Source organism: Vigna angularis, chromosome 6, assembly GCF_016808095.1.
Source record: "Vigna angularis cultivar LongXiaoDou No.4 chromosome 6, ASM1680809v1, whole genome shotgun sequence".
NCBI lineage: Eukaryota > Viridiplantae > Streptophyta > Magnoliopsida > Fabales > Fabaceae > Vigna > Vigna angularis.
Window position 1 is genome coordinate 23811759 of NC_068975.1, and position 16313 is coordinate 23828071.

The 16313-nt window shown below is 34.1% G+C and overlaps 2 protein-coding genes across 3 annotated transcripts; both read right to left on the reverse strand.

Annotated features, from left to right (window-relative positions):
- Positions 1-1062: 1062 nt before the first annotated feature.
- LOC108343069 (uncharacterized) lies at positions 1063-3487 on the reverse strand. The gene is made up of 4 exons (XM_017581114.2): positions 3233-3487; positions 2687-2825; positions 2028-2161; positions 1063-1923 (listed from the first exon to the last, which is right to left on the reverse strand). Exons 1-4 carry the CDS (start codon positions 3397-3399, stop codon positions 1218-1220), a joined length of 1146 nt encoding a protein of 381 aa, XP_017436603.1. The 5' UTR covers positions 3400-3487; the 3' UTR covers positions 1063-1217.
- Positions 3488-7030: 3543 nt separating this feature from the next.
- LOC108343068 (uncharacterized) lies at positions 7031-15785 on the reverse strand. Of its 2 annotated transcripts, XM_017581113.2 has the most exons (12): positions 14687-15785; positions 13598-13716; positions 13366-13485; positions 13155-13242; positions 12702-12793; positions 12491-12595; positions 9215-9324; positions 8960-9047; positions 8838-8873; positions 8643-8733; positions 8383-8416; positions 7031-7130 (listed from the first exon to the last, which is right to left on the reverse strand). In XM_017581113.2, exons 1-10 carry the CDS (start codon positions 15465-15467, stop codon positions 8647-8649), a joined length of 1626 nt encoding a protein of 541 aa, XP_017436602.1. In that variant the 5' UTR covers positions 15468-15785; the 3' UTR covers positions 7031-7130; positions 8383-8416; positions 8643-8646. The 2 variants fall into 2 exon arrangements, with proteins under 2 accessions (XP_017436602.1, XP_017436601.1); XM_017581112.2 differs by lacking the exon at positions 7031-7130 and having other exon boundaries at positions 8047-8416; positions 14687-15784.
- Positions 15786-16313: the final 528 nt, after the last annotated feature.

The following is a 16313-nucleotide window of genomic DNA, read 5'->3' on the forward strand; positions in this document are numbered from 1 at the left end:
TTTTTATTTAAAAAAATCTAATTGAGATAGTTTTTAAAAAGTTATGATATAATTGAAATTCGTTTAGAAACGAAAACCAGTATGACACACTAGCATCAAAATGGAATTATCCAACTAATTAAGCCTTGTATCTATTATAAATACACACTTGTTTTTATCCCTTTTTTTTCTCTTTATAGTAGTATATTTCATAGGGAAAATTATCAACTTTTGAATTACATAATTTAGAAATATTTTTTGCATGATTTTTTTTTAATTTACAATCTGTATACTACTTTTCATTAAAAATTTTAAATTGTATAATCTGAAAATTCAAAAATATTTTCAAATTATACAATACTATTTTCTTTTTTGCGGTTTCTTTATGTATCTTCACACATTTTTCCCTATATCTTTATATTGAAAATATAGTTTTAAGATTACATTTTTTTAACAGGTTTTAAAATTTGTTGAGTAATTTTTTTTAACAGATTTTAAAATTTGTTGAAACTTTCAAAAATAATTTGTAATAAATTTTAAAATTCGTTAAAGAAAAAAATCTTTTTAGCAGATTTTAAAATTCATTAGAGAAAAAGATCCTTTTATAGATTTTAAAATTCATTAAAAATTTCAATAAATTTCGAAATTCATTGAAAATTTGAGAAATTTTTTAATAGATTTTAAAATCTGTTAAAGTAAAAAGGAAATAAAGTGTAAGAGTTTTTAAATTGCATATGATAGTTTTAGAATTTTAAAGAGACTCGGAGGTATAAGAAAAAATGTACAGGAAGAAAGAGTTCTTTGTTTGTTTGAAACCATAATAGTTTGTATACACTTAAAAGTTTCAATTGACTCTTCTGAGTTCTGTCCAATTGAAATCTAAATTCGCCTGGCCTAATAAAATTCATTTGGGTATTAAAAAAGTGGTAGTTTTAAAGGTGGACAACAAACGAAGGTTTCCAAAACATTTTTCATGCGAATAATTACTAACTTTTTTAGAATATGTTCAATTACTGGAAACAAACAAACTCCTCTGGTAAGAACACAGATATGGCAGAAAGAAATTTTGGCAGTAATCAAAACTTGAGCAAACAAACAACATTATATTTATTCGTTCAGATTTCTCCATTCTTACACTGTCATGGTCTGTGGTCAATAACTGCTTTGTGTGACCCGTATCAGAGAAAGATAACGAGGTGTGACACACCAAATTATTTAACAAATAATCTTTTCTCACCTTACAACTGAACAAAGTTAGGGGAGTTTGTTAAGTCAATAAAATCAGTAACAGATGAAGAAACTCTTCTCTTTTTCCTGTCCAGAACACTTCTGCAACTAGGAGAAGGGGTGGACAAATCAACAATCTCAGCTTCATGAGGCACAACAAATGTCCTGACAACAGTTCGATTTGTATTGGCTGCCAATGCAGCATCCGATTGTGCTGGTTCAATCAAACCAGAATCGCTTTTATTGACCACATTCATAAAATCAGCTTCTTCAATGATCTCTACTCTTTGTAATAAAGTAGTAGTTGTTGTTGTTGATGATGATGATTTCATCGTCAGTGGTGTTGTAGAACTAATCGGTAGGCGCTGCTCTTGTGAAGACAATGAATTACTTGATGCTTCTGGGACTTCAGATTCTTTAATCCACTCAAATGCTTCACTAATCTTCTCCCCGTGGATTTGATTTTTTGGTGAATCAGGAGAGTCTAAGTCATCACTCACATCTGGAACAGAACCACTAGCACTAGTATTATTATTATCATCATCAAATTCTACATCATCAACATTATCATCTTCATTCTCTGACAAACCATAGATACTATAGCATGGAAGTTCATCCAGTGAGCCAGTTTTGGTCTTCATGTGCGCTGGCAAGCTCGGACAACCACCACAGTGTTTCATGTACTTAGTGGAGAAGAAGTTCACAGTGATATTCATGCTGTGATGATTTATATCATGTCAGCATCAAAAACCAAATCCTAGGACCATTCCACCAAAAAAGAATGTCAAATCCTACTTCTGTAGAGATAGAAGAGACAATACCTTTGCCATGATGGAAGGGTGAGCATTGTGTATGCAAGTTTAATCTTGCTGGCAATTCCTGAGAGGGATTTAAATTCCACTGCTGCTTTCCTTACAGCCAACGATTCAACAGGGTGCTGCCAAGCCCATTCAAACTGCAAATCCCGAATCAAATTAACATATAAAGCATTTTCTTAAAATTTGGCATTTAGATAGCATAATATACTTGCTTTCTACTTGATCCAATCATGCCAAACTTCTCAAGCAACCAGACCAAACTCATCTATGCCATGTAAAGCCCAACAAATTAAATTTAAAAAGAATAAAACAGGGAAATCGAAGAAACCAAAACGAACAGTGTTGAAATCTGAGCTTAGTATCCATATTTTCCACATTCTCAAACAAGTGATTGCTTAGGTTAACCACAAAATTGAGAGAATTTAAAAAAGAGGGATGCCAGTTGGCAAGTACATCTAGCAGCAAATCAGTCCTGTTGGATACTACATCAAAGATAGACAAGATCCATGCATGCTTAGTAATGAGTAATTCTATAGCACTCATACAATATATCTTAATGCTTAGCACTATATGAATTTGCTCAAGCAACCAACAAATCACCTAACTTTGAACATTTTTTAGCCAACAAAGACATGGCCTAGAAAGCAATATCAGAGTCAAACCTGAAGAGCAGAGACATTTGTTGGGAAGCCATATATACATAAAACCATCTCCCATGGCCTCCTCTTCTTCGTTCTATAAGCTCCACACCGAATTTCCCCATTATGTTGCCTGATCCGGCGCCTTGGATTCACCGTAAATCTGAAATTGCAAACACGGAAACATAAACACACAGACTTTTTTAAAAAGTCGAATCGTAAACCTTTTTAAAAAAATAGGTAAACACCCATTGTTTATCTCAGAGAAAAATTCAAAAATTTCCAACCAAAAAAACAAGATGAAGCAGAAACATTTTAAAACAATTGTTAAACACCCAGCATTTCTACCAAACTAGAATTGATTTTTTTCAGAGGAACTAGCAGCAGATGGGGACCATCAGACCATCAGATCATAAATACACCAACTTCAAATGAACAGAAACCAAAGAAATTGGCACAAACCCAAAATTTGTATAAAGTAAAAATCAAAAGGGGTGTGTGTGATTTATGAATTGAGTAAATCTTAGTAATCACAATTTGATCTTTTAGAAGTGAAAATAAGAGATGAACCCGATGTATGTGTGGCCTTTGTAGCGAGGGCTGAGAGAGGTTAAAAGGTAGCAAGCAAAGAACCCATTTCCTTCACTATTCTCTTTTTCGTTTGGGTTATTGCCATGGTTTTGCAAAGTTTCTTCTTCTGCTGCTGCTGTCACAGATGCAACCCTTCTCTTCCGCATCTTTCTCTCTCTAATGAATCAAATATGACCGTTGGCAAATGTTGGATCTGCGGATATCGCATAAGGTGCCAAAGATATTAAGTGGTATAATTTAATAGATAAATTGTTAAAATGAAATTATAAATTATGCATAGACATGAGCATAAGATGGATAACTCGAATTTAATGTTTTAAAATTAATATTTTATTATTTTTTTAATTTATTAAATTAATCGGATTCGAGTTATAGATTAATTTGATTGAATTTATAGATTGTAAATTTATATTAAATTAATTCTTTTTAAAAAAATTATTTTTATTAAGAATAAATTATATAAATATAATGAATATTTAACTGTAAAAAATTAAATGTATAATTTTAATAAATATTATTATAATGAATTATAATTTTATATAATTTAAACTAATTTTAACAAAATAATATCATATTAAAAATAAAATATAAAATATATTTTTAAATATTAAAATATAAATTCGAGAGTATAAAGTTTTAATATATATTATTTAAACTTGATTAGAATTATTCATTTTACTTAATTGTATTTATTTAACATTATTTGCTTATTTAAATTTAACCTGATTTTCAAATTTACTTAAAATTTCTTCAATTTAAGTATTTTTTTTATTCCTAAGTGACATATAACATGTGTTAGACAGAAAAATACCTTTTCAAAAAAAAAAATTGTGTCCCGAAAGTTTGATTTGAAAAAAAAAGGCAGCATGATGATCAATATCAAATGTGTAATTATTAAACTAACTTTTTTAATTAGGATGGTGATACATTAACATTTATATTTTTCCCAGACCCTATTTAACATCTACAAAATAATAGTTTTATATTAAAATATAAAATAATTTAAGACAGACCAATTAAAAAAAGGAAAAAATATTACTTTTTATTGATGTTCGAAGGGTGTACATAAATTAAGAGACGTCCATGTAAAATTTTCCTTAAAACTACTGTTTCTATAAATCCTTTTATGCCTGATCAGAAGTTTTATATGTTAAGATCAACCTCGACAAAGTCAAATTCAAATAGGAGATACGCAGCAAAATTAAAGCATATACTGAAAGTTATGTAAAAAAGTGTTTTAATAGAGGACAATATAGAAGTTATAGCCATTGGCATCATTAACATATGCGTTAAATATGTTTATGCGTTAAAAATGTTTTTCGGCTCTTAAGTATCACACGATTTTAGGTTTAGTCTCTACTCAAAATTTTGATTGTTTTTAGTCCTCATAGTTTTGAAACTATTACTATTAGTCATTAAAATTGAATGGCATTAACTTTTGTTTGATGTGGCAAACAGCGATGCCACGTCTTATGTCAGCTTGCCTCTTCACTCTCTGACACGTTGCTTGTGCTTGAGAACTTCGTTCATCTTCTCCGGCAGAGCAACCACGGTTTAAAGGAACCATTTTTTAAAGTGACGAAACAAGCTCTTCGCTTTTAAATAATTTGTATCGTACTCTGTTTTAATATTTCCGCTGTGCAAAATCGATACCGATTGTTCCAACAAATTGCATCAGCATATTCTCTTATAGTCTTAACAATTGGTATCAGAGCTCCATAAGGGGCCTGATACACAATGATACAGAGTGAGAAAACCGTGTGAAGAGTCATGTCTATCTCAAAAAAATTCATTCAACCAGTTATCCCACGCTTCGATGGACACTATGACTTCTGGTCCATGGCTATGGAAACTTTCTTACGTAGCAAAGAACTATGACAACTTGTAGAACACTGAATTTCAGTGTTGACTTTGACATTAACCGAGGCTCAAAGGAAAGTTGTAGAAGATACGCATCTTAAGGATCTAAAAGTGATTTTTTTTTTTGTTTCAGGCCATCGATAGAGAAATTCTGGAAACAATTTTGGACAAAAGTACATCATAGGCAATCTAAAAGTCCATGCAAAAGAAGTATCAAGGTTCAATAAGGGTTAAACGTGCTCAGCTTTAGACACTTTGCCGTGAGTTTGAACTCCTAACAATGAAGGACGATGAGAAAGTCGACAGCTACATTGAGCGCACACTTAGTGTTGTAAATAAAATGAGAGCCAACGATGAATCAATTGACTCCAGTATAGTGGTTAGCAAGATTCTTAGGTCTTTTAACTTCAAAATTCAACTGTGGTATGTTTCATCGAGGAAGCCAATGACCTAAGTACCTTGAGTCTTGATAAACTCCATGAGAGTCTGCTTGTGCATGAACAACGAATGCAAGATTCTCAACCACCAGAAGAACAGGTTCTACAAGTTACACAATATGATTGGGCAAGTCGTGATCGTGGCCATTCCAGTGGCAGAGGAGGTCGAGGACGAGGAAGAAGACGTAGACGACAACCTTTCAATAGAGCACTCATTGAGTGTTTTCATTGCCACAAGCTGGGCCATTTCGAATACAAGTGCCCTAGAGTAGCAAAACAAGCTCATTACGTGACATTTGAAGAAGCAACAACCACTAAGGATGAAGTTTTGTTAGTTGCATATAAAGAGGTGACACATTCGATACAAATGAAAGATTGGTTTCTCGACTTAGGTTGTAGTAATCATATGACTGGTAATAAACTTTGGTTTACTAAAATAGATGAGGAAGGACTCCATAAAAGTGTGAAGCTTGGTAATGATACTACATTGGAAGTGACTACTAAAGGGAGCATTCGGATCCAGCCAGGGAACACTACTCATGTCATCTCAAACGTCTACTATGTTCCACTGCATTGAGTTGTATAGAGATTCCTGCATATACACCACCAGACTCCTTGTGTTGCTAAACGATGGCAATGCATGCAACTAAATCTCATTGAATCCAACAAGAGGAGAGCATAAACACTACTCGTGAAAATTCATACTTTGAAATCAAACTAAATAGTGCCTCAAGTATAGAAAGATCCTTCAAATTAGTCCTTGAACGTTCGTAAAATACACTACTTCAAAACTAAATCGATGGTTTATTCTAACAGTTTTACATTAGTAAAAGAAAGAACCCAGCAACCCAGAACAGAAACAGTAAAAGCTGAAAAGAGCACACGCTTCATATACGATGATATACCAAAAGCATAGGCTTCATCTTCACTATTATCATTATAATTGCAGTTATGAAGTTTTCACCAATCAAAAACAAACAACAAAAAACACCAACACTATGAACAACAGCTATATGATACACAACATCCAAATTGGCCCCCAAAAATTACAACATCAGAGGCACCGTTGAATCACCCATTTTGGGCCCAAGAGATCATGGAACCGAACAAGTGCAACAGCACACGTCACGATCTCTTGGAAGAGTTAGAGACCAAATGCCTCCATAGATACCGCCCACTAGCCATATCCACGAAGGTCCAGAACCCAGACACTACCAGAGCGCGAACCTGGACCCACACAAATTTAGGGTTACATTAAAAAGACAAAGCTTTTGCGAAATTGAGGCAAAAGGGGGAAGTGGGTGAACCTTGGAAGTGGCGTTGGAGGAAGCATCGGAGGAGTCTGAGATTTTGGGGTTGGATGGAACAGCTACCGTTTCGCCGTCGTCTTCGGTGGTCGGAGGCTGAGATCTGAGGTTCCGGAGGACGAAGAAACCGGCGAGGGTTGCGGACAAGAATACGAGAATGAATCTGAGAGGACACATTTTGCTCTCTGAAGAAGAAAGAAGAATGTGATTGAAGATCGCGCGCGTGTGTGGTGCACACTCTTGGACCCAAGAAACAAAGGCGATGACTAATCCCTTTAAGATAAAACTCATTCGTGTTAGTTTAATTATTTTAATTATTTAATAATTTATTGTACTGAACACTGAGTGGGAAGAGTGCATGTGGTTGGTGGGTTTAGATCAGATTAGGAAGTCAAATTCATGGAAAAATGATTATGATAATGACACTTGCCAAACTTTAATTTGAGCACTTCTATGCACACTGGTTGAAATTTTGAAGATGCTTTGGTTTTTTATTTCTGCAGTGATGACGCCATACACATTTATTACTAATTTATACAACTTCTACAAGGTTGTTCTAGGAGAATCTGAAGGGGCGTAGTGATAATTTAGTACGGTGTATTTGCTTGAACAAACAAATTTCTACTTTGAAATATTATTTTATTATGTATCCAACCAATTGTAACCCCTATTTCTATTTTTGTTATGCATTAAAAATTGTTTAAAGAAAAAAAACTGAGAAATAGTATACATAACCTGTTTGAAATTACACTGAAAAAGAAAATTAAATGTTCTTCATAAGAAGGCCAAATAACCGTATTATATAATAGAAACAAAAAAGTATATCTATTTCCATTACCATTATTATTAATTAGGATGTTTGCTATTATCAACATTAGTAAAATTATCTTTTACCACCATTACTACTAAAACATAATCAGAGAACATATCTTTAAACTAATTTTAACACGACATGAAAATCACCCTAAAGCAAAGATTAACTTTTGGACTATATCACACTGAATCACCAACAAAATTTGTTTACTTACCATTTTAAAAAATAATTTATCTTTAGCCTGCATGATTATTATTTTTTTAAAAAAAAACTAAATTTGTCTTTAATAACAATTGGATTAGTCATGGTGTCCAGATGTCTAAATATTTGAACTATTTTTGTAGGTAAAATGGAACTTTCAGAATAGCCACCATCAGCATTAAATTTCAATGTATTATTTAAACTTGTACACAAGATAGTGGCATTCATCCCCTCATGGAAAATAATAAATGAAAATAACCTTTAAATCAAGTGTGGGGCGGCTGAGGGAATAGATATCCTTTGAAAACTAAGTGGTTACCTGACATGCATACACTCATTCTTTTTGACCATATAAAATAATGATTTCTAAACAAAAGGGAACCTAAAAAGAGTCACAAAAATTTCTTGCAATGCCACTGAAAATTAGACAGTGAGAGCCAAAAATAAAATAGGTTTGGCCTGTCCTGTGGAAAATGAAGTTTGAACTTCAAACAAACGAGTTCAGCTCACCATGCATATGTGCTGTCTTGAATATGTAACACATCTGCACCAGAAAGAAAGCATTGTTAAGGTTTGAATAAATGAAACACATGATGCTGTTTGAAGCAAGTAGACATTACTACTCTTGATTATTTATGCTTTACTAGTGAAAAATATGATTGATCATGGAACAAATGTTGTACCAAGTTAGAAAAATGTTATGTACACATGGTGGGGCTATAAGCAAAATAACTTGCAGTAAAAAGAAGAAACAAACAAGATATGAACACCTTATTACAATCTTTTGGCAAATCGAGTAATGTTGGCAAGAGCAGTTCTCAAGCTTCGGATTCCTGCTCCAGATTTTGAGCTTACCATCATCTGCAATAGACACATCACAAGAAATCCAAAGATTAATCCCAAGAATAGTAAAAAAAAATGAAAAATAGAATAGTATGAACAAACTGCTAAAAGAATCATCATACCAGAGGCTTAACAACAGACTTGTTCTGCAACAGACTCTGTGATCATGCATGCAGAAACTTGTTAATCTCTAAAATAGAAAGTTAAATTTCAGACACAGTTCATTCGGATAACCAGTGCTTACATCTTCAATTTGCATGGCTCGTCGAGCCACGTCAATTGGAAAGACCACATCTGTCTTGGTTAATACAATCTGATATTTAGTTTTTGATCTGCAAATTGATATCACTCGTCAAAAAAATTTAGGTAGGACTCTCCAATTTGACTTTACATGATCAGAATTTAAGTCACTTGTATTTGAAAAGAACAAAGGAGCACAACACAATTGCAAAAATATAGCAGAACAATGCATGACACCAATTGCTCATGCATGATTTACCTTTCCATTAATTCAATTAGTTCATGATCTCTTGGCTTCATACCCCACTTTGTATCAATCAGAAGGCATACTCGTTTGAGGCCAGCTCTTGTGGAAACATACTCCTTCACCTACAATGTGAGGTTTTCCATAAATACAGTTGACCAGTGGTTAACATAATAACGCAACAATAATCCACTCCATGAAAATTTCTACAATAAAATGAGGGAAAATGGAAAATCCAAACGGATATGACTCCATATGCGATCCAAGAGCAAAGATAGAAAACGTGCTTGTTTTGGTGCTTGTTTTAACCCATACAAAGATTTTAAGAGTTTGCATACTTTATTCTCTTAACTAGGTGCAACACACCCTTCAAGTTGAGTCATATAAACTTTCTCCTCCAAATCACCATTCAAAAAGACAGTTTTAACATCTATTTGGTGTATCACCAGCTTATGGATAACTGCTAAGGCTAACAACACTTGAATGAAGGAAATCCAAGTCACAGGGGCGAAGGTATCAAAATAATATAAGTTGGGTTTTTGAGTAAAGCCTTTTGCTACTAACCTATACTTCTCTATAGATCCATCAAGGTTATACTTTTTCTTAAAGATCCACTTACAACCAATGGGTTTTGCTCCTTTAGGCAAATTTACTAGGATCCAAGTATTATTTTTCTGATTTTAATCAATTAAGTCATTAAGATTGTTGCAAAGATGCTGACAATAATAAAAAATGAAAACCACAAACAAAGATTTCCTGAGGCGAGTAAATCTATTGTCTTTAAAAACTTATTCGCCATGTGTTGCACAAATATCTCAGGATACAACAAGAACTTCCCGAAAATTTATGAGGATATCAGAACTAGCAAGAAACTCTAAGAGGAGTAAGAAATTAAACCCAATATAATATAAGAAAGAAAATAGAAAAGGAAGAGAATAAGAGAATAAGGGAATGAGAGAAAGTTGTGTGTTTTGAAGAAAGCACTGCACTCTATTTATAGAATTTAGAGAGAGACATGAACCAGCCCAAGGTTCATGATTTGCAGAAGAGTTTGGTATATGGCTGCGAGTGAAGAAGAGTTTGGTATATGGCTGCGAGTGAAGATGGATTCAACAAAAAGGACGTTGGAAGCAAACCATGCCTTGAAGACGAAGACGTCGGAAGCAACCCATGCCTTGTGGACAAAGCTAATGCCAACATTCATCCGCATTTAAAGGTGCTGACTTTTGCAATATAAATACAGCTTTTAGAAAGCGAACATTCCATTAGTATGAAACCAACCCCATCGATGTCAATACAATGTGTTTGCCCATTAGCAATAGTTATAACTAAAAACAAGAAAGTTAGCACCTTTAAATGCGGATGGACATTGGTTGATGAACGTTGGCATCAACTTCATCCGCAAAGCACGATTTGCTTCCAACATATTCATTTGCAAGGCACGGTTTTCTTCCAACATACTTTTTTTGAAACCGTCTTCACCAGTAGCAATGTGGGACTCTTTTGCAAATCATGGACCTTGGACTAGTTCAAGTCTCTCTTCAAACTCTATAAATAGAGTGTGATGTTTTCTCCAAAACACACAACTTTCTCTCATTCCCTTATTCTCTTTCTTTTCTATTTTCTTTATTATATTATCATGGGTTTAATTTCTTACTCCTCTTAGAGTTCTTTGCTAGTTTTGATATCTTCAAAAAATTTCTCGAAGTTCCTGTTGTATCTTGAGGATTTGCGCAATACATCACAGATAAGTTCTTAAGGACAGGTGTTTTTATTTTTTATTATTGTGAGCAACTTTACAACAGAAAAGATAGACAAAACAATGAAAAGTTTATATAGCTCAACTAAAACCAAGTCATGTCTAGCTTCCACTAAATTAAGCACCTGCCAATAGGCATTAGTAAAATGTTTTTGGACAAATAAGCGACAACTAAAATTTTAACATATTCATGATTGACCAAGCATTAATAGATTTTTTGTTTCCCACTGACTCGCATGATAGAGAAAATAAGCAAAGACGGAAGGGATATATGAAAACATGGGTTCTTGTTATTCACATAACAGAAAGAAACTCAAGAGGCAGAATCCTCTTACAAGGGACGTCTCCTCTTGCACTGAGAGTTATCAGTTTGCATAATTTTCTTCCTTTACAACCCCCACCCCAAATTCATTAACCTCCAAATAAATTTAAAAGTAACTTGTTAAACTAACTGTAATAACTTACTCATGATTCCAAACACATTAGCTACAGATTATTCATACCAGATTAAACCCTCCAAACCTTATTCTCCTCATTAATTATTGGTATGATCTTGTGAATAACAGACCCCCAATGAATGAAAGAATGCTTAGCTTAGTAAATGACATGTTTTCTACACAAAAATTTGCAGGTGGGCCCCTTAAGTCTAACATCAACATTAAACCAAGCTTTGAAGAGTTGGTCAGTGCTAAAGTCTATATCACCATGTTTTGATCTAGTCACCAAAGAAGATAGATTTTCCTCAAAACTTCTTGTAATATGTACTCTCAATCTAGACGAAAGTTAATTAATTTTCTCAAAAAAAAAAAAACAGAAAATTTTCTAACATGATTTCAGTCATTCATGACTATGCCTTGAAGTGTAAAACCGGAAGCAACAAATGACTTTGAAATGGAAAATTGAATTCCAGGAGACAACTTGTTAGAAGTGGACTTTAAGCCTAACTCAACCACACAAAACCGGCTTGTAGGGTGAGGTTTGCACCCACTTATAAACTACGAAATGACCTTATCTCTAGTCGATGTGGGACTTCCAACAAACCCCCCTCACGCCGAGGTATATACATCTCGAGCGTGGAATTAGACATTTTTAATGGGTGGTCCGATAGTGGCCCGATAGCGAGTGGAACAATATGCCCAGCAAACAACAAATATCGCTAGGATAGGCTCTAACCATGGCTCTGATACCATGTTAGAAGTGGACTTTAAACCTAACTCAACCACACAAAACCAGCTTGTAGAATGAGGTTTGCATCCACTTATAAACTACGAAATGACCTTATCTCTAGTCAATGTGGGACTTCCAACACAACTCAAACTAGTTTAGTGAACACAAAATCAGCTACCACAATTATTTTCATCTTGACAGGTTAACAACACAATCCAGAACTGAATTAATGTCCCTGCAGCCCCAGGGCCTCTTTCTTGCCCCACTGGTACAATCTTTCTGAATTGGTAGAACACGACAAGTCAAAAACCAAACATTCAAGAACAACCTGATCATTGAGAATTGAATATAATTTGCATACTTACAAGCTCCTCCCAAGATTCTTTCACTTCTTCTTTTGCATAAGCAAATCCGTATCCTGGCAAATCAACTAAGCAGAGTTTTGTTCCCATCTTGAAGAAGTTAATTGTCTACAGAGTATTTGTCATATGTCAATGTTACCAAATCATATTTCATCTATCAACACTTTTATCTTTCAAATATCTACATCTACCAACTTTTAAGAACTAAGGTTACCTGAGTAAGGCCAGGCTTCTCTGATGTCCGCACAACTCCCCACTGTCTAGTGAGGGCATTAAGAAGTGATGACTTCCCGACATTTGACCTACCTAAAAGCCAGAAGACAATCAGAAATATCATCATGCACCCTACACACCCCTCTGTTATATGTTTGTCTAAATTCCCATTGGTTCTTAAGTTTACTATCTGCAAATTATGTCCTAGAATGTATCAACATTCCTCACATATTGTGGTATCGAGGGCTCAACAAGAACAGCAAAATTCTTCTTTGAAGTTTAATGCTAATTTTTGGATAACGGCAATGGGAACAGCTAAAGATAATGAAACCAGGAACAAGGTAAAAATGATCAAATATAAACCTCTAACCAAATAAATGAAACAATGCCACAATATACAAAAACCAAAATGACAAAGGAATAGGCATTAAACAATGGCGCCTTAAAACCTTACCAGCAAATGCAATCTCTGGAAGACTAGGAGGTGGAAATGATGATGAGACCTTTGCCGAAGCAAAAAATTCCAATTTATTCCTAAATACCTGTCACAGTTAATCAGACCAGAATGCCAATATTAACAGAGGCTTAGTAACAATACTTAAACATAAAACCATTATTATTCTGAGTATATATTATTGTTTTTATTGCCTTAAACAAGAACGTACATTTTCTTCTATTTTCTCTCGTTCTGAACTGCTAGAGAAGGGAATATTATCTAACGGTGCAGAAAGATCTATATTGTAACCTGCCCTTCTTAGGTCAATGGTGCGCCTCCTACCCAAAAGCTGTAAATAATAACCATAGTAAAGTGGAAGTCAACACACAGTTTGCATTCACAATAACAACGGAACAACATAATCAACACAACAATCAAAAGTCCCTACTCATACAAATTACATTTTTTTCCACAAAGGAAAGTATTGAAGGGCTGGGCTGAATTCCACGAAACTGGGCATTCTTGGACATTTTAGGTTCTTTCTCAGGCTCTTTCTCCTTTTCCTTCTCCTCTTCACCTCCTGAAACAAACTTAGGGAATCAAAGGGAAGAAATTCACAAGGTATTGCTATAAATAGTAAAAAACATCACATCACATTCAAAATAAAGCACAAACATTTGGTATGTCACAGACAAACAGTACGGAGAGACAGTCAGCATTTGAACTTTAAAGAGAAAACTTGATTGTTTAGGGGAGGACAGTTATCCGGTGATTCTATCTCATAAATGAACAGCACATCTTGTGCATCTTTTTTACTAACTTCTAAATGGAAAATACAGACGACAGATAAACAGAGGTCAAGCATGTGACCTCAACCAGCAACTTCAACCAATATTTTATATAATCAGTTTTCCGGGATCAGCAAATTCCTAAAGTGCTGTTTGTAGAAGTATGCAAATGTAATTCGGTCAAATATATACTTGATACTGATATTTTCTGAACATAAAAACAATAGAGTAGATGCTCAAAGGTGTTTAATATCAAGACTAAGAAGACTGCAGGAAAAGTCAAAGTGTTCGAGTGGAATTCAATCTTATTGTTTGTGTTCATGAACAACATCAAAGAAGTTTTTTATCTCACTGTTATTTGTTCATAAAACTAAAAATTACACCATTTTCATATTGTGCCTAGCAGTGTTGGGAATTAAATGACAGAATAACAAAGTTCATAATTGTTTGTCTTCATTACATAAAAGCAATTCATCATCTCAGTACAGGTCTAAAACTCACCTCACAGCCACCACCATTTTCATATCGTAAACTAATAGATAAGGGTGAATGATTGATATTGTTTTATTATTCAGAATTAAAGGACATATAGTTCCCACTTATTAAAACATTCAATCATTAACAAAGTTTTTATTATCACAAGTATGATTTCATAATACTTTTTAAAGATTCTAAAACAGATGTTAGCATAAAAACAAAGACAGAAGATTTTTTCAAACAGCACCGATAAAAAATGCATAGATAGGAAGATAAACTACCTACCATTAACCCCAATGCCATCATCTAGCCTCTTGTTTGAGATATCATAAGGATCAAGTTTTATCACCCTTTTCTTCTTCTTTGGGCGCTCATCTAGTGTCTCAGCATCATCATGGTCCAATCCCATTTTATCTCTGGCTTTTTTATGGACAAAACTTGAAGGAGACACAACGTCATTACTTTTTCTTTTGCCCAATTCAGATTTCTTCTCTCTACTTCTCTTCACCAAACCATTTCGTAGATCATCTTCCCCAAAAAATCCCATTTTACCCTCCTCCTTTCCCCTGACTTTCGGTTTAGCAGTAGCCAAAACGACATTTTGCTTCCTTTCCTTCATCGTGTGAGTCAAACGCTTCACCTTGGAACCAACATTCCTTAACTTACCAGGAACCCACATTGTACGATGGTCAGTGTTCCCTTCAACAGGACCATGTTTCACTTTCTTCTCACCTTTCTCAAATAAAGTTCTCTTCTTGGATGTCGCCACACCCTTCTCTAACTTCCCATTTTTATCCCTCCCCTCCTTCGCATATACCCCTTTCTTCTTCCCAGAAGAATCTAAAATCCTCAACTGCCCTCTCTCCTCAATTTCTTCACTTAAATGCTTTCCCTTGAAGTTCACCCTTTTCTTCAACTTTCCCTCGGTCTCGTTTCCTCTGCCAAAAAACCCATTTCTCTCAAAAGAAATTTCATCCTTCTTAGTTCTCAAAGAGTTTCTTGGAATGCTTACTACATGTTTAGTCCTCTTTTTAAGCTTCTGTCTTAAACTGTCCTCAGAAGGCATATTGAACAATGGTACACTCGCTTACACTCTTCTCAACAGACAAAAAACAACACCCCACGTGAATTTTGTGTTCTTCAAATCAAATAACAGGGTCAGAAACAGCTTAAGTTCCCAGAAAATAAGGTTTAGAACCATAACCTTGTCATGTAATGTTCGAAAGTTGAGAACTTTGGTGAATATTTGAGGGATTTGGATTCCTGCTGGGTTTTAGGAGCTTTCAGTGTTGCAGTGGAACGGGGAGGCAGTGACCTTCGAACATCGGAGGGGGAGCGCAAGGTTAAATTGGGTTTAGAATTGTATTTGTCATGGGCTTGTTATCACTACCAACAGGGGGTTTCACCCTGCACCTTTTTAAGGTTTTCTTCCCGCACCTCCAAAAGTTAAGATAATTCCTATTTCATCCCTAATTAAAAACGTTTTTAATTGTAAAAAACTAAAAAAAATCTAGTAAAAGATTCTTCAACAATTTCTCTCACATTTTCGGATTTCAGTTTTTCCTTCCCTTTGCTCTCTTTCGTAGGCAAACAGACATATCTTTCTTCTCTTCTTCGTTGGACTTCTTTTTGTTGGTGCATCCAGGCACAAAGAGAACACAACTTATTCTTCTCCTCCGTTATAAAATCATAAACTAATATAATAAATTAAACATTTATAAATAATCTAATAAACTTAAAAATAATTTAAATAATTATAAAAATGCATTTTTTATATCATAAAACTTAAACATTTAAAATGTATTTTTTATATTAACAAAATTAAATAATTATAAAAATTAAGTTAACATAAATGCTGGTTTTATTTAATTTATTATAAATCAAACTTGCTAAATATTGTTAATTATAATGT